This window comes from Battus philenor, unplaced genomic scaffold (genome assembly GCF_028537555.1).
Source record: "Battus philenor isolate CCGP_79_NKW_IND1 unplaced genomic scaffold, ilBatPhil1.0.hap1 SCAF_8, whole genome shotgun sequence".
Classification (NCBI taxonomy): domain Eukaryota; kingdom Metazoa; phylum Arthropoda; class Insecta; order Lepidoptera; family Papilionidae; genus Battus; species Battus philenor.
Window position 1 is genome coordinate 13,103,533 of NW_027181748.1, and position 19,145 is coordinate 13,122,677.

Below are 19,145 nucleotides of genomic sequence, written 5' to 3' on the forward strand. Positions count from 1 at the left end.
AATATGATAACTGAATGTTTGAATGATGTTAAATGATATATGAAACAGTCATTCAACGAAGAGTGAATGACATTAATTTTCTTCCAGACGTATTACATCGCAACATCAGATTTAAATTAAAAAAAAATTATGATTAAAATGAAAAGACAGATTTTAGTAAGGATATGTCTATTGGATTAATTAATAATACTCCGTTTTATTAAAAAAAATCATTAATTTTTTTTCCATTACGAGTAGCACTGGAAATTGTGATAAATTGTGACAATTCGTAATAAATTAGAAAATTATATAAGAATGTAAAATAGCACAAAATAATTATAAATTACGATCAAGAAATGTGATATAACCTAGATCTGTGATACTTGAGGAACCAGGCGATGAATGAACGGAAATAAGTATGAAATAGAATGATAGAAATTTGTAGAATGAAAGAAGAGGAAAGATAGATCATACGAACAATGATGGAGGAGTCCAGAAATAACAAGAAAAGAAAGTGAAAAAATCATTAAAGAATATCAAACCCTGTCCTGCCAGGCGTAGAATTCATCTTTGCTAGACATAATTTGTCATCGTATAATAAAAAGCAAGGGTCAATTGTGAAAGTTCAACCATTGCGCAGTGTTCATACACAAGTCATTGTGGTGATTTAATGCTACAACTTCATTTTACTTACATTAAGATTCTAAATATAAATGTATTTTAAAACAGTATATCTAGGTAAGTTCTATTAAGAAAGGCTGGTGAGTTGTCGAATTAAAATCTTCGATATCTCTCATTACCTTAAGTTGAAAGTTTATGAACTTTATCCTTACTCATATAACGCGCAAAACAGATGGTACAGCGTGAGATATCCACGCACAAGTTGGATAGACGTGAGATGGATGGAACACCTTCATCATCCAAGTCATCGGAAGACGCTAGATGTTTGGAACTCTGTGTTTGGCACTAATCGGTGTAACGTTGCTCCTGGGGATGCCCTGTGGAGGCATGAAGCACGTGTTGAGTGATTGAACGGTTGTAGTTGTGTATTTCGCATTGTTTGCCGCATGCACATTTATCAGCGGGCTGGCGGGCGGTGCACTTTATTGCACGACTACTGCTGCATGGCGGAAATGGCTATATATTGGTCCTTTTCTTACTTAGGATGGACTTTCGCAAAACAACGCCTGAATCTATTAGATACGCTAGATGCTTGTCGTTATCAACCGGTTCTATAGGAAATTTATGGGAGACCTAAGTCCAGCAGTAGAAGTCTTGCTGCTAAATTTATTATGGATTGGTGATGAAGAAAAGGTATTATAAACTTTTGGTTAACATCATGTTATTTTTATAGGTTTGGCTGTGCATGGTGTGTATGGCAACTTCAATGGCGGCTCCAGCGCCCCAGCCCATACCATTGACGCTGGACATCATAGATATGGCGGCCATCAGCAGAATGACTCCACAGCAACTAGAAGTCTTAGCAGAGGGTCTGGCTGCTGAGGAGATCATGAGGTGTGTCATCTACGTTATCATCTCATCCATTCGGTCCATGTTTCACTCCAGAACTTTAAGACACCAGTGGCGTTCTGATCTCAACGCAAAGTGGCCCGTCCACTGCCACTTGAACCAACCAATCTGCTGGTCTGAAACAGTTACTTTCGCTCGACTACGAATCTCTTCATCACTCGATTTGCTACATATATTTATATTGTTGTATACTCTATTTATATTTCTAAATAAATAAAATAATTTTGTAGGTTACTCTTGTCATAATAGGAATAATGTATTGCTCTGTTATGTAGCACTAAGAATTGCGTAAGTGAACATCTCATTCGGAAAATATGTATTTAGATATCTAGATTATATTACAAAAATTTTGTCAGGCAATTAAATCGATTCTTATGCTATTTGGGCTAATTTTTGTAATATATACGCAATATTTTTGAAATCATTTTGATATTGTAATAGATGTATTAACATCGTCAGTAAGTTGCCATTTTGACTGAAAAATTCCAATCTAACTTAAAGAATCAAACTACTTATTTACGTTTTATTTTCTGTTAGGACGAAACGGTCTTCTGCACAAGCCTTGTCTGATGTTGCATCGAAGGCATCTGCTGGTATCCAGAGCAAGTTGGGACTGCTAGGACAGGCGTCTGCTGGTGCCACTTCGTTCATAGCCTCGGCATCCAGCAAGTCAGGACACGGAAACGAGCATGGGTATTCTTACGAGCCCGTAAGTATATTGAACATTCATTTTTAATACCTCATTAAAAAAAAATCATCTATAAATCGAGGCTGTCTGTTTTGTATATAACCTAAAATTATTTTTTTTGGCTTAATGCCAATAGAATTAAAATACGCTATTTCAAAATTCCCAATTTAACCGTGTCGACAACTTTTGATCTAAGTTTTTTTTGTTTAAGAATTGATCCCATATAGAGTTTAGCTTTCTACTTTACTTACATTAAAATTTACTGCTTGATTGGAAACATATAAATTTAATTCACACAATAACATACATACACATGCACACGCAAGCACCAAATTATTAAGTTATGAATATAGAGTGAATTATTATTATACATGATGATTGATAGGTGTGAAAGATTTAAAAGGTTGAATTTATTGCTCATTTGCTGCTACACTATATTCAAAAATTAACAATTTCAGAAATAATTAATAACGTAATTATAGCAAAGTTTTTATTACTACATATTAAAATGAATTATTGTTTACTATCTATCCCTGCAGATTTGCATCGTCAGAAGTTATTGGTCTGCTGCAAAAAATATATATATTTTAGAGTGATATATGATCTTTTTATACAGGCTGTTTGAAAATAGGTATTAAAATTTATTATTTTTGCAGACAAATCAACCAGTATAATAAATTCGCAAAATTTCATTATTTTAGTGTATTTTCCTATAACGTTTCTGTTATTTTGTACTCATGGAATCCATAACACAGGTCTGAACACCTTGTTTGAGTCTCGCTGTGAAGTTTTACTTGTATTTTAGTAGATAAATCGTAATATTACATAATATAAACTTCCTAAACCGTTATTATTTTTGAAAACAAAAATTAATACTATTGTTATTACTTCGATTTGATTTGTTTTTTTATAGCATGATGAAAAGGTTGACTACTGGGGCTTGAAAAAGTCTATCCTGTACACTCTATTCCAAGCCGTCAAGGCTATTACTGGAGGAGTGACTATCCTGAAGGGTCAGCTGATCAAGGGCGGCGGGGCGTTGGCAGCTAGTTTGGGCAAGGCGATATCCGGAAAAGGAGACGTTGTCAGCAACTTGGGAAAGAAGATTGTTAGCTCAGCTGCATTGAGTGAGAAAAGACCTTCCGGTAAGAACTTCAAGCCACTCACGATCAATTGAATAATGCTCAAATTATAATAGTTATTACATAAGTATATATTTTGTCGCTCTGATATTTATGATCCTTAATGCCCCTAAATCCTTCTTTTATAATAATTTTACAAAAACATAAATTGATATATAGACGGACATACAGATGGATTAAAAGACATATAGAGAAACCTTTTTTTTTTTCACCACTCATATATGGCCGCTCCAGTGAATAACATAACAACCGCAGTGATGATTTATTTGTCAGCTTTTTAAATATTTGCAATCTACGAGTTCCAATACACCTTGTCAATTTTTTCCATAATTTTCTTTCTAAAAATGGCGGAGATAGGCAAAGTTATCTTTTTTTTCTCTGAATAAACAAGAATAAAAAGACATAAGTAAATACTTCACTTCTATTTCGTTTGATAAGAATAGATAGAAATGTGTTCTTATAAATACTTTCATTGCTTATGTGATGAAAATTTTAATTTTGAGATATAACTAATATTAAGTTCTTCGTCTCTCCTGATAATTTGCAGTTTTGACTGTCATTTTATTCGGTGTGAGCGGCAATATGTTTGAAGAAAATTAAAACTGAAATGTTTACAGCTATACATTGTTTGTGTAACAATAGACGATCATCGGGCAATCATTTCCAGGCAACGATAGAAAGGAAAACTGCAAAAAAATGAACAAAATAAATAAAAGTAAACATGAATTCAATCATACTAATTAACATAAAAATTTAATTATTCAAAATTGGAACCTTTATTAGGACCCTTATTAATCTGTAACATCTTTTATATCGATTTTATTTCTGTCTCTACTCTGCTTCGCAAAATGTAATGCAATTTTATTTAATTTGTTCGACTGCAGTATAACATCTACATTTTTAAAGAAAAAAATAACATATTCAAAACTCGTTAACATCGGTTCAAAGAATCATAAAATTCATTCACATATACTTCTTGTCTTCTATGCTCTTTACGATCATATCAATGGCATCTGAGTCATAAAACTTGAACATAATGCGTTAAAATGTTAACTTTGCAGATATTTCTCAACGTCGTACATTTGTTTATTTTTAAATTAATAACTTACAAAGTCATAAACATTTACATTTTACCTTACGATAATGTTTATGCAAGATTAAATAATAGTAAAATAAAAAAAGTAAAATAATAATGTTATAATGTATTTTGTGTAGTACAAAATACATTATAACATTATTTATCATTTCATGTTCAGAACAGTACGTCAATGGCTTGATATATATATATACATAAATAAACATTTCAAGAAGGACTGGTTGGAAGCCACCTGCCTCCAGCGTTTACTGTTGGCGTAAACAAAGTCGTCTGTCGACCTTGTGAGTAGCACGTCCAACGCAGCGCTTGCTGGTCCGTCTTCATTTCAGAGCCTCAACTCTCCAACGGCCATCTTTCGCGCTATGAGGACTGTTCACTGCCACTTCATCTTCATCTTATACTTTGATCTCGTAGAAAAATCTTGAACATGGCTATCGTGGCAATTATTAATGAAAAATGTGTAAAAATTCACCAGTACCAACTAAGTATTTAAATATCTATGACTTTCATCAAAATCATCATCATATCAGCCAATGGACGTCCGCCACAAGGCATGAGCTTCCCCCAAAGACCGCTACAATGATTGGTTTTACGATGCCTGCATTAAGCGATCTTCTTCAACCTTAACAATGTCGTTAGTTCATATAATGGGAGATGACAAACGCTGAATCTACCGGCTTTTTAACTATCTTATTCATAACGCACTAGATCACAGTGAAGATGGTGACTAAAATTGCGATTTTCCATCAGCTCATGTGTACGGGCCGCCACCAACCGCCCACATTGAGTACGGAGCGCCGCCCAGCGCTTACGGCGCCCCAACTGCGCCTGCGCATTACTCGCACACAGCGCCCGCTGCGCCTACAGGCTTTGCAGCTCACAAATACCCATCTCATATAGACGGTAAGCTATCACATCGCTACTAACACCACTCGAACCGATTTTTTAAAAGTGAAGTACATTGATAAAAATATCATAGTATTGAAATTTAGATTTATTAAAAAAATGATTGATTGACATAACATCAATCTTTTAATTTTTTAAATAACTCGTGACTTCAATGAAAATTAATCAATATTTTTACTAAAATTTTCTTGTTTATTGGTTGAAAATTGGCGGATAAGGTGATCAAAGAACCTCATTAATGCGAAGGTAAAGAGAAAATATCTTATTTTTAACAGGAAAAAATTTACCTAAAATTGTAGATAATATATTCGCGAGAATATATCATGCAATGATTTAAAAAGTTAATGTAATAAAAGTTCGTTCGGGAAAATTCTACTACAATAATTTTTAAATTTATTTTATATATTTTTTTATTTTAAATGGTAGTATAGCTATGGAATAAATTGCTCTAATTACTATATAAAAGATATCATCAAAAGTGATCACAAAAGAAACCGACTGAGTTTGTTGTGGGCTCTTCTCAGACTGCGTTTTACACCCTCGTAGTGTTAAATTAATGAATAACATTGCTTATTTGATTCTAATTACTATCAAATTGAGTTCCTCTCTCATTCTACTCATAGCCAATCTAATATCAGCAAGCAGAATAAAACATCATTATAAATGGTACATAGACGAAAATAATATGAATAAACAAAAAAAATTTGTTTCTTCAGATCGACCACAGATAATCTAAGGTAGTATAACTTTAAAAAGTTGATTGCTCATGTTTTCAAAAATATTTGTAAGTTACAAAATAGGAAGAATTTTTATTCCAACAAAGTAAGATGGTGTCGAAGAAAGAATTAAGAAATTAAAGGATATTTTATTTACAGAAAGTTTATATATAGTATTTTATAGAAAGAAAAATCTGAAACAATATTTTCTTCAATTAATACAAATGTAGTTGGATGTCTCAAAACGGTGACATAACCTAAAAAAAACATGTTTTCGTCCATATTACATAATCATTTCGTAATCATGTAAATGAGTCCAAATAAAAGTATTACAGTGGAACACTGCAACAAAAAAATTGTTGTAACACTAATAATGAATACTAAAGATTTTGTTTTCTAAATGAATACTAAATACTCATTGTATAAAAGACGTGAAAGAAAATTTGAATAATACATTAACAACGAAAATCGTAACATATGAATTACAAATTTGGAAAAGTTTAAAAACATGTAGAAACTCTTTTGTTCTTGACAATGACAACTTCGTAGCTTTACATAGAAGAAATTCGAATTTCAAAAAATTAATTCTAAATTAATCATTTGAAATTCCATTACGAAATGACATGAATATGATTTTAAATAGCTTTTTAGCTAAGATTTTACTGTAACGATTAATATAATTAATTCATATTATGGGATAATAATTATGAAATTAAACCAAGAGTGTTATAAAACAAAGGAAAAGATATATAAAAATGATTGATGAATAGACAGAACTTTATATCTTAATATAGTATATAGTAATATAATTAAAAATTTCACCTAAGCTGCAAAATATTCAAGAATATAATTTACATTATAATTTAATAGTTAAATGTATCTAATATAATATTTAAGAGATTATTTTCACGGATGAAATACTTTTGAAAGGAAATGTTACGTAAGGCAATTTCACTTGTTCCCTGAAACAAAGACGAATTTTTCTTTCGTAACGCTTTTGGAAACGTTAAGATAAAATCAGAAATTATTATTGTAATTAAGAAGAAATATTCATATTGAAACATCTATAGCGTTTTAGATTCGTATTGTTCATAACACGGTCTAGAAATATTATTTATCAAAATACCAGTCATATAAGTGTAACTTATAAAAGGAGAACTGGCAATTCAGACAAACTTTGTACTGTCATACGTTATTTGCTTGTCACATTTTAAAATAAAGATATAAATAAATAAAATATATTTTGGAATATTCCCTTTATTTATTGAATATTTTAGTAATAAATAATAATTACTCACGAAAATAAATATTCTATTATATATTATTTTATCATTGTAATAATATTTTATGGTATACGATATTTTTTCTTTCGTACATCCAAACTTTTTGCCACTAAATATTTTGCAACTAAGAATAGTTGTTTTAATTTAATCTGTGGTTTGTATGAGAAAAAAGAATGTTTTCTTGCAGATTATTTATTTGTCCCTCAATAGAGATCTTCCAAGTGCTTTTAATGAAAATCTATAAAAAAAATTCTTAATCGATGATATAGAAATGATTTACATTTATTTTTAGATTAATACTGAATTAGGGGATATAATTTAAAATAATTACGTACAAATTAAGATCAAAACAGAAAATGTAAATAGATATTACATATATTCAAATATTAATAGTAATTTGCGAAAAGATTATGTATCACAATCAAAAAAGGAAAAACCATAGTTATTAATTAAATAATAAAAAATTTTGAAACATAAATCCTTATTAAAAATATGTTCTAATGAATAGATATGAACCTAGTTTGAAAATTTGCGAAATCCATTGAAACATAAGCCGTAAAATAATTTTATGGGTGTCAGGATGGTGTTGCAATGGGACATTCAATGTGTTGTCCTAAATGAATTGTTGACGACTGAGGCTATAAACATCTTTGCTATGTTAACTCATAATGCAGTGCATAGGAGTTTAAATAAGGACCTTTAGATATTACGACATTAAAATCCTAAAACGTATTCAATGTACAATTACGAAACGTTTGCATATACATATTTACATTTTAATATTTTTTTCGATTTAATTTTTTTTATTTAACCATCGCAAACATAAAAAACAAATTAAGTGTTGCGCCATATAAGTTTGTTCACAAAATTGTCACATTCACCCAGATTACAAATTATACCAATAATAATCGAAATAATTTTACAATTAACTAAATTACATCAAATTAAAGAAAATTAATTTAATCTGTGAGAATCTTGGATTTACCTGTTTTGCAACAATAGGTACTATCCTATTTATTTTTGTATAGCATTAACGTGATGTAGTGGGTGATTGGGTATCTGAGAGACGCTTATACAGCGTGTTGGTTTTTTGAGGCACTATTTAGAAAAATTTGGGACATATGTATCCCTGAATAATTGATTGTATTTCACTTTGAAATTTTTATTAGAAGTAGTTTCGACTCATAAACGCCCACTGGCACAAGACTTAAGGCTTATCCAAGATATCTATAAGGGTATATACTATAATCGCCACGCTGGGTAGATGGGTTGGCAATCGCAGTTTGGTATTATGGTAAGCAAGGGACACTGTTGCACATCCTCTTGAAACTTGTTTGTGAGCTGTGTCAATTCTATATAAATAATGCACAAAGAGTGAATTATATATGATTATGCCCCGGGTATCGAGCCCGCGACATAAAATTCAAAGTCTCAGTTCACCACCACTGTGCTACCACTGTTACTACAACAATGATCCAATAGAACTTGTCTTGAACGTTCATTTACGATATTTTCAATAATAATACCAAAACATATATATAGACATAAGGTTTATGTAGTAAAAAATTTGTAACTCAAGAACGTCTAGTCTGCTATAGTTATATAAAGATCATAAAATAAATTTATTTATTTAACATTTTATTATTTAATAAAGTGATCGTATGGTACATCAATCGATCTTTATTGGAATGCAACAGATTAATAATTTCTGACAGTACACTCAGTCTGTCAGGACATGTAAAATGGTATTTTAAACAACCAATATTAATTGCCTCCTGAAAGAGTAAGGTAACATATAATTTATTCTATTTACGACAATATATAAATTACAGATTTTTGATGGAATATTTAACATGAACTGTCAAAGGCGCGAAGTCCAAAGCGAGATTTCAAATGTTGCTTTAATAGTTATAACATTATATATTCAGAAAAATTTCAAGATATTTTTTATACAGTTTTCTGAATTCTAAACTTATTTATAATATAAGGAAAAATATAAAAAAGATGAATTATGTCAGTACAGTCGTCATGTCATGGCGTGATCTAGGGCAATAGGCATTCATTTTTATATACATAGATATTTAGCACCTTTTTGGTCGCAAATGTAATCTTATAAATGTAGCGTTTTGTAAAATTGTTATGAGTAATATTCACAATCAAATTTCTTTTATCTTCTATAAAACCTTTAGTAATTTCAATTGTTAAATCAGCAATTTATATAAATACCTACTGGTTTTTCACAAATTTTTTCATCGTCGAAAAAAAGTTTCAACGAATTTATTTTCAGAAATAATCGTGATGTCGTCTATAGTAGATGAAGAAATACCGGAGCCTATGCCAATGCCATCCCCGGAATTATTGTATAGTTATTACGATTTAATAGATTCACTGTGGTAAGAAAGACAACAACAGATTGAATATCTTGCGAAACTTATCGCAACAGCTGTGAAATACAAAGCTTTATTTCAAATTTTCTTACTACCGAATATTTTTATAAATCCTTCTAGTCAGACTCCTCGTGAATTATAATTGTAAATAAAATATACACAGATTCTTTATATCTACTTCTTAATATCTATACTGATCGTTCACATCAATAGATTCTAATTCTTTAGTCATACTTGGCTGTTCACTATCTTTGCCTATACATACGCTTTCTCTTTCATACAGATATATTCATATATTGGTGAAACTTGTCGTCATAAAAGGACACGATGCAATAAATTTGAATAGGTATCGACGCACTTCTATTTTGTATTTAAACCATAGAAGTGAAACTTTTTTTATATTTTGTTGAAAAAAAAAAATAATGCTTTTTTATTTAATTTCCATTATATGGTTAAGTTAAAAGTAAATATAAGATCTCGAATTTGTAAGATGTAGATTATAAAACCACATTTTAATTTAAATTTCGAATCATCATTTTAGTTTATTGTCAATTCCACATGCAACACCCATATAATTTTCACTTTCGCTGATATTACTCGTCTCATTAATATGTTTTAATTTTGAAACTACTTTCTATAATTTAGAGACGAATTTTTGATTTGAATGTTTTAATATTACATCGGTGTCATAAGATGCATCAGAAATTTATTTTTTTCTGTACAGTAAGATTTGTCTAACGTGCATTAATAAATTTATAATTTTGTTGATTGCAATAGTTGTCAATTTATAGCAAATATCGTGGCGCTTTCGAGGATGTAGTGTGAGCTCCCTAAAGTGAAAGTGCAGTGTGTCAGCGACCCCGGCGATTCACTTTATCCACTACGTCCGCGTCGTATCGATATGTCGTGTTACGTAAACGCGTGATATTTCGACCAGGGGAAAACCAATATCGATTTTTTAATGATAATTTATTTATTTGCGAAATCGATTTTATCAGAATTTTTATCATTCACACACGGGTCACCAACACTGCATATTTCGGTAAACGGTCACTATTACAGTTATTTTAGAGATCAATTCAAATGAAGATAATGTGTTTCCAAGGTTAATAATACCTTCAAAGATTTACTTCACTTCTCTTATAATCATACATTAAAAGACATTAAATCATTATCAGATTTATTTACTAATTTTAGACTTTAGACAGTGAGAGAAAAATAGCAATGTCTCTATAACGTGCTGACGGATTCAAACCTGTCAATAATGTAAATTAGCTCATTTCTATAACTTCTACAACAGCATTAATATGATCATTATAATTTTTAGTTAATTAGGGAAAGTAGTAGACTCCTTCATAATGATATATTAGGAATATATAAGACCAGAGTCGGTGAAGGTGAACGCGATGTATTATAAGGAAGACTCTTTAAACCTGCTACGCGGGTCGTCAGCCCCGACAACCGCACTCGGCCTTTCCCCTTATAACACGAAAAACCCGACACCCCTTAAAGTTTTAGATTGTAATTTCAAAATATTTCAAATTAAAGAGATTACCAAACAAATTATACAATTACAAAATTTCTACCATTATTTATAATTAGAATGATTAATGAATCGATGATAAAAAAACTGGGTTACCTTATATGTGAACTAAAAAAAAATCAATTGCAAAACATTTCCTATTTTGCGAATTTTACTAAGAATCACGAAATTGTAACGGATTGCCTAAATATTTAAATTTCGAATTAACCGCGTCATTAGCATGATGTTCAACACGTGATCGAATAAAGATATAATATTTTGGGCATACTTATATAACCATATATGTTATATTATTATGCTATACAATAAATGCTATATTATTTAGACAAGTTTAATAGTGACGTAGGTACGACATATGTTGTTTGTTGATTTGATCTTAAGTATTATGAAAGTAACAAATCTGTTTAATGCAATGGAGCAATTAACAAAATAGCTTATTCGCAATTTTATAAGTAAGTGAAAGGTACAGATGTAAAGGACATCAAGAGCTCTAAAAAAATTCCATGATGTGTAAATAACACGGTTAATATTTGCGTAAGTAACAACCATGAGTTCTTTATTATTTGTCTTATCAGCTTTTAAGGTTTATCATTAATAATAAATTTAGACATTATTTCCATATCATGATCTGTAACATTAATTATTAGTTGTATAACAGGTTTTACATTAAATAATAATTAGAACAAAAGTATGTTCGTGTGACAAAAATAAATAATAAAGGTTAAATTAAGAGGATGCGTCTGTATTGTTCACAACAGATGTACAGTGAAATTTTGCGTCCGTCTAAACACATTATTAGATTTTACTATAGTAACCAATAAGATAAGATACTTGAGATAGATAGTTTAGATACAAATTGACAGCACTTTATTTGTACGAAATATGTCATTTTTCAATAATGCGCTGTGTAAAGTTTTGTAGGAACGTGCTATACTGATTTTTAAATTTTATATTGTCTCTTTGTTTTAATAGACTGTTTTATTACATTATATCTATGAAATATAACTTAAATGTACCATATTTGTATCAATTAAAAAATAAATACGTAGTGTATCGAAAGTAAATTTTCTTTATTACAGAATATTTTCTTTATTACTTTATTAAATATAATTCAATAATAATAGTAATTGTTTATTGAAATATAAGTAAACAGTCTATTAATAGTGATGTAAATAATATAGCAATTAAAAATTCATGTCGAATGAAATTATCTCACAATCCAAGTGAGTGAATGCATTGTGAGTTATGGGTGCGGTTTGTCTAAGCATTACGTCAGACGGAAGAGACTTTCGTAACCATACGCCCTTTTGTATATATATTGTGGTCTCACAATGTCCTAGATAGATGCGGTCTAAGCTTCCCAGTTTCAGTTACATTATGAAAGTAATTACGTGAATCAAGAATAGTTTCTTATGTCTGGAAGTTACATCAAATGAACGATAGGAGTATTTGTCACTTTCATTCGCATTTAATATATATATATATACACACACACACATATATATACATATATATAAATACGTATGTGTTTATGTATATATAGATATATTTTTTTTTCTTACTGACTGACGCACTTTTAACGAGAGTATAAACTAGTGAAAGCGAACTATGATACGGAAAGAATCAAATTATTATCGAATTCTTTGAGTTACTGCGCCATCTTTTTTTTTTATTACGATCTTCTACAAATATTAAACTTTGATAAATTATAAGGAAATCTAATACAAAAATAAGAATAAAATTGATAAAATCGTTTTAACGTTATGGCTAGGAAAAAGAAAGATATTTTTATATAATATATGTAGACATAATCATTATTTTCTATATATATATTTATATATATATATATATATATATATATATTATCATAAAAGATTTAACAACTTCTTTTATAATATGGTAACTTAAATTTAATAATTACAATTTTTTTTTAATAGTTTATTCAATATCATTTTATAAACTAGTTTATTATCATTAACATTAGTCATTCATGAATGATAAAAGATAATTTTATTTTGTAGTACGCATTTCAAAATATTTTTGGCAGACTCGATATATGCAATCACTTTCAACACATTAGATAGAATACTTGCCCGCTCGTAAATACAGTGAAAGATTATTGTCATTATATTGAAGTAACCGTGAATACGGGAAAGAAGATCATTGTCTGGTGAAAGAATGCTTACTCTATACGAACACGCACACTTTAAAATACATTGTTCTACTGTGAGAAATTTTTAATACCTAGTTTTATGTATACTTTAAATCTATTGATGTTTTTTTAAGAATTACGTGCAGTTATAAATTACAAAGAGAGGTCAAAATTACTGCCATTTGACTATTTGTTAGTTTGCGTGCGGCAAACGTTGATCTTTTCTTTTAAGAAGCATATTTGAGAACTATAAATACGAAATCTATGTGACACCTATCTATTGTTTCTGCGAGATAGATCCCTGTACGCCTGTATCCTCTCTAAAAAAAGGCTTGTATAATAATAAAGACTGTAAATAAAATGCTTGCCTATGTAAAAGCATAAAATGTAAACATTATATTTAATATTAATTGGAACATCGTCATGTTGTAACACTGTCAAATTTTAGTATTTCATAATGCGAAATCCATCAAATATTCCGCAAGGCTTTCAAAATTTGACTACTATCAAATATTCAGCAACTTTTTCAAAATCTGGCTACCATCAAACTTTTCGCGTCCAAAGTTTGACTACCGTAAAATATTCCACGCCGCGTTTAAAAATTGACTACTATCAAATATTCCAGACTACCTTTAAAATTTGGCTACCATCAAATATACCAGACTGCATTCAAAATTTGTCTACCGTCAAACATTCCGGAGCGCGTTCAAAATTTGATTACCATCAAACATTACAGGAGCCGCTTAAAATATCATAGACTCAGTTAGCCAAGCTAATTGCACATTAGTGAAAAAAAAAAACACTAGTGCGCCGTAAATCCGCGGTTCGTTCCTGACAGAAATTTCTAGATAATTTTGGGCCGGATAAAAAAGAAACATAGAACAGAGGCGAGAAGATTTGGAAAGGAAACATAATGATCTTATTATATTATGACGTAACCATTATTATAAGATGCTAAGTATCTATAATAAATGATTCAGTGAAATCTCATAACAATTACCATTTTCTTTTACGTCATTCGTGAGAGCCTTATTACGATGTCACACTAATGAGAATGTCTGTATTAATGTCACAAGATACTCCGTAGAGAATGCACAGAAAAGAAACAAACTTAAAACATGATCACTTTCTTTCGGAACTTTTATTAACGAAAGTTTTTTTTTTTTGTTTCTTTCTACCTTTTACTTTAATTTGAAACCTAAACCATATATATGATATACAATTACAGTTATTTTAAAATTTGCTATATAAGATTATTTGTTGCAGATAAAATAACTTTGTATGTAATGGGTTCAATGATGTAACAAATTTACCACGTCCCCACAATGATCGACCTAAATCACACGCATATTTCGATCCTTCCCACAATTTTAAGTTACTGAAGCTACTGTGCTTTGTTTCGTAACTTTACCAAACCTATTATTATATGTTTCATGTCCATTATGTTTACAATTCTATATGCTATACAATATTGTTTAAACCTTGTGGGAGAGTGCATATGTCATCCGAGTGACGATATTCAAATACGATAATGTAATATGACTGCAATTGTGTGTGAATTGAGTATATAATACATATATATCTATTGTATATGTGCACAATTGAAGTAGTAATGTGCAAGCTACATAGAAGAACAGATAACCTCTGGAGTCTTAAAGTTTTGGAATGGAAACCACGTATCTTTGATAAGCAATGGACGCGATAGTGAAGATGTTAAATTCTAACAATTTTTTGTAACAAAACTAAATCGTTCATCACGAGTTTTGTTTTTTTTTTTTAAATATAGTATAAATACAATATAAGCTGGGTTATTGGTGTAAAAGCTTTAAAGACGTCAATGTTTAGCGTATTTACAACGGTATGGTTTAAGAAACAATAAATACCGCAATAATAACATATTAAGAAAAAGTTGAATTCGTACTACTACGTATTAAAACTAATTATTGTCTAATATCTGCGCCTGCAAAATTTGTACTGCCTCATGTAACTAGTCTGTCGCATTCAGATATAACATACTTCTGAATGATCACTATATACAGGATGATTGGAAATATATAAAATATCAAAAATTTTAGCTGAAAAATAGCTACACATTCTCATCTTAAAATCTTTTACATCTATAACCACATGAATATAGTAACAAAATATCAAAATTCGGTTATTCGAAAAGATTGCATTTATGTCGAAATTTGACGTATTCGATGCTCACGGTTCACTTGTTGTCGACAGACTTTTTCAGCCGTTCACGTAAATCTCATTATTTTCAAAATTTCAAAGAATCAATTCAAACTGTCTGGCAGTATTGCATAATATCATCCTTCGTAGGGTTGCCAACTACTACATGCAAAGCTGTTGTTTTTTTTTTTTTAAATAAAGATATTAAGAGTGAAGATTGTAGTGCTCAAAACTATTTGAAGCAACGCCCTGTTTTGGCATCATAACTCTTAAACATATTGATGTATAACTATTTTTAAATTACATATGATCGTCTAACTCAGAGTTCCCCAAACTTTTTTGTGTCGTAGACCCCTTGCCACGTTTTTCCGTGTTGGGTAGACCCCCTACTTACCTCATATTGATTTCCTGTAAATTTCTAACTGTAGTGAAGTTTAGTGTTAAAAACTTGAAGTTAAAACACGTGTTAATTTATACTTTTATATATAATAAATTTTTGTATCTGTTAAGTAAATAGGTACTATCAGTGTATGTGTTGAGATCCACTATCGTGGACCCCCATTTTCATTTCATGGACTCCAAAATTTTTTTTTAACTGACGTAGACCCCTTACAGGTTGTCATAGACCCCTATGGGTCGATATAGACCACTTTGGGAATCCTTGGTCTAACTAATATCTACCTTATAAAAAATCATCATCATAATCATCATTTTAGCTGTAGCACGTCCACAGCTGGTGATAATCTTCTCCCATAGATTTCCAATACGAACGGTAGGAACCTGTTGTTACCTTCTGATCTTAGAGAAGTCGTCTGTCTACCTTGTGAGTAAACAACCTTCGTTGTACTCGCGGGTCTGTTATGTCCAAAACCGTGAAGCTCTGGAGGCCTTCTGTTCTGTGTGGACTGTTTACTACTTTTTTCAATATCGTAAAAAGTATAATATTGACATATTGGTCTAGTGTCGAGCTATCCAAACAAATCACGATATAAGGAGAGGGGTACACCGGGAACAGTGCAGATTAAGGGTACCTTCTTGCAATGCATTTTAAAATACCTTCACTAATCAGACTCGCCATCCATGAAAAATGTTAAAAAATATTAATTAAAATGAATTAATATCTCGGAAAGTGACAACCCTGACACAAAACTACAATCTCTCGTGAAAGGTCCGCCTTTCGACAGTTATAAATGATATTATGAAGCTGTTTACAGCTATTATATCACGTTTTTACATAAAAACTTACATTTAACGATGCATAACTTAAGTGTGTACAAATCACAATGAATTATAATGCTTAACGGAAAAAGATTATTATTCAAAGATATCACAAGTGGCAAAAGTGAATGAAAAGTGTATTTAACAAATTTACAACTCATGCATCTTGAACTGCTTGACTATTACAAAACAGCCTTCACACATAGGAAAAGACGGACGAAGTGGAAGATTTACATTGTGTCACAAATCTTTACAATTAGAGACTATTGTCTAAACGCGCAGTTTTTTAGTGGCCCTTGCGCTAATTTTCTCAACGGAGGGTCCTTCAAAAAGGACTTAGAGTTCGGCGGCCACTCTGAACCGTAATAAATAAAATATGCTTTTCCAGGCTTCCGAGAAAGCGCACGAACTTTGCTATTTAAAATGTAGTCTTGAATAAGTGTCCGCCGTGCTCCGGCTTTTCCAGTGCAGACCTTTCAACACCTACTCAGATACTGTTCCAAATTCAAATGCAATATAACCACGTGAGCTGGTCGGGAAAATTATATTGATGCTGAACAGACTGTAGCGCTTGGGCAACTTCAAGTAAAATTCAAGAAATATATATAAGACAGTAATATGATAAATAATATTTATTTAATATAAATATATATATATATATATATATATATATATATATATATATATGTATGTATATATATATATATATATAAATAATACTGAGAAATAGAAAAAAGAATAACTCGCAGCTGGGAGAGGAAAAATCCGTATCAAATAGCGGAAATCCCGTATGTAAAGCACCCTACCGATATAAATTAGTATAAATAAAAAAAGCTGGTGGAGTATATAAATGCTACCAAAGCTTTCCAGGTAACTTACCATAAAAACTACTTTTAAGCTATTATAATGTTTAGTCAGATTGTTAGTATATTGAACATGAAGGGTTCTAAACAGGGTCGGTACTGCTCACATACACATATCGATCTAAAATGTCTTTCAAGAAATACCTTTAGAGAAAGAAAGAGAGAGAGAAAGTAGTATTTTAATTAATTGGTTAATAATAAGTGATTAATTGTAATTAATAGACAGGTTTTAAAAATTATATAATTGGCTTCTTTGTAAGAGAAGACTGTATTTTATAATAGGTTAAAAACTTAAGATTATATACCATTAAAAAGAGTATTAGCTTAAGCATAAAACTCTTATGTAACGCAGTACCTATACGAATCAAAATATAACAAGGGGAAACTTCTTTCACTTACAAAGAGGGTCAAAGCGCTAAGCGATGTTCTTGAATCAGAAAACAGGAAACAGGCCACCGTTACTTCAGAAACTCTTTGACGTAACTAATGACGAACCTTACATTAAGACCTGAGTTGTTTGAGACAGGACGCGGGAAGCTAAGCGGAGTGCACGCTGGCCTGGTTATACTGACGCCCCTGGGTGACGCCGTCCACGGAGAGTCCCACCAAACAGCCTCAGTTGGACACACACCTTTAGAACCACCACCGTCGATACTTAATACAGTATTCACGGCTGTTAAAGATGTTTTCTCGCCTGCTGCTACCAACACAGCAGAGCACACGGCACCACATCTAGCCCCACCTCCACCGCCAATCCCCAACTTCAAACCCATGTCATGGGGTGCTCTGGACTCGTACGGCGAACCAGTCGCCACAGACGCTTACATAGACTACGATCCAAGAAATCCTCATCCGCCTTTCAATTACGCTGCATCCAAACATTCTATTGTCCCAGCACTTCACAAGAAGGAAGGCTTGACACCGGCAAAAATCCAGAAGATAAATCATAATCTAAGTAAACTTGCGGCATTGATGAACGGTAACGTTCAGAGGTCCCTAGACGACGAACCTCAATTAAACAAAGAGAGGTTGGAAGAGATGCTAAAAACAGGCCGCGCCTTCCTGCCCACTCCGACGTCAGACAATGAGATAGGCGTGCTTCCCGCCGAGCTACTCCCTGACGACGATCCAACGACTACACAAGCGACTACTACCACGACGACCGCTGGAAGCACGACTGCGACTGAAAGCACCGCTAACAGAAGAAAAGACGTGAGATTCTTCCTACGCGGAAACAAGATCGTTCAAGTTTGAACACGACTGACTAATACTTTAGGTATGTTAACGACTATGACGACACCTGTATTTTGTAGAAGTATCACATCACGTACAACTAACTTTTTGTAGTGTATTTATTAGCAATAATTAATTAGATAAAAGGAAAAAATTAATCATAATTGCACTGACTAAATTCAAAAGAGAAAAAAAAGATGTTTCTATATAGAAAAAAAGTTGAAGTAAGTACTT

The 19,145-nt window shown here is 31.3% G+C and overlaps 1 protein-coding gene across 1 annotated transcript; it reads left to right on the plus strand.

Moving 5' to 3' along the window:
- The first annotated feature begins 832 nt into the window (after positions 1-832).
- Positions 833-18,932, plus strand: LOC137931848 (uncharacterized). The gene is made up of 6 exons (XM_068775359.1): positions 833-937; positions 1,334-1,494; positions 2,047-2,218; positions 3,111-3,342; positions 5,186-5,338; positions 18,205-18,932. Exons 1-6 carry the CDS (start codon positions 833-835, stop codon positions 18,930-18,932), a joined length of 1,551 nt encoding a protein of 516 aa, XP_068631460.1.
- Positions 18,933-19,145: the final 213 nt, after the last annotated feature.

What these genes read in the sequence shown, in the direction of transcription:
- LOC137931848 (XM_068775359.1), top strand. Translation starts at nt 833, where the DNA reads ATGGTACAGCGTGAGATATCCACGCACAAGTTGGATAGACGTGAGATG. An exon ending in GCTGCTGAGGAGATCATGAG is followed by an intron (nt 1,495 to 2,046) that starts GTGTGTCATCTA and finishes ATTTTCTGTTAG; the next exon opens with GACGAAACGGTCTTCTGCAC. An exon ending in ATACCCATCTCATATAGACG is followed by an intron (nt 5,339 to 18,204) that starts GTAAGCTATCAC and finishes TGTTTGAGACAG; the next exon opens with GACGCGGGAAGCTAAGCGGA.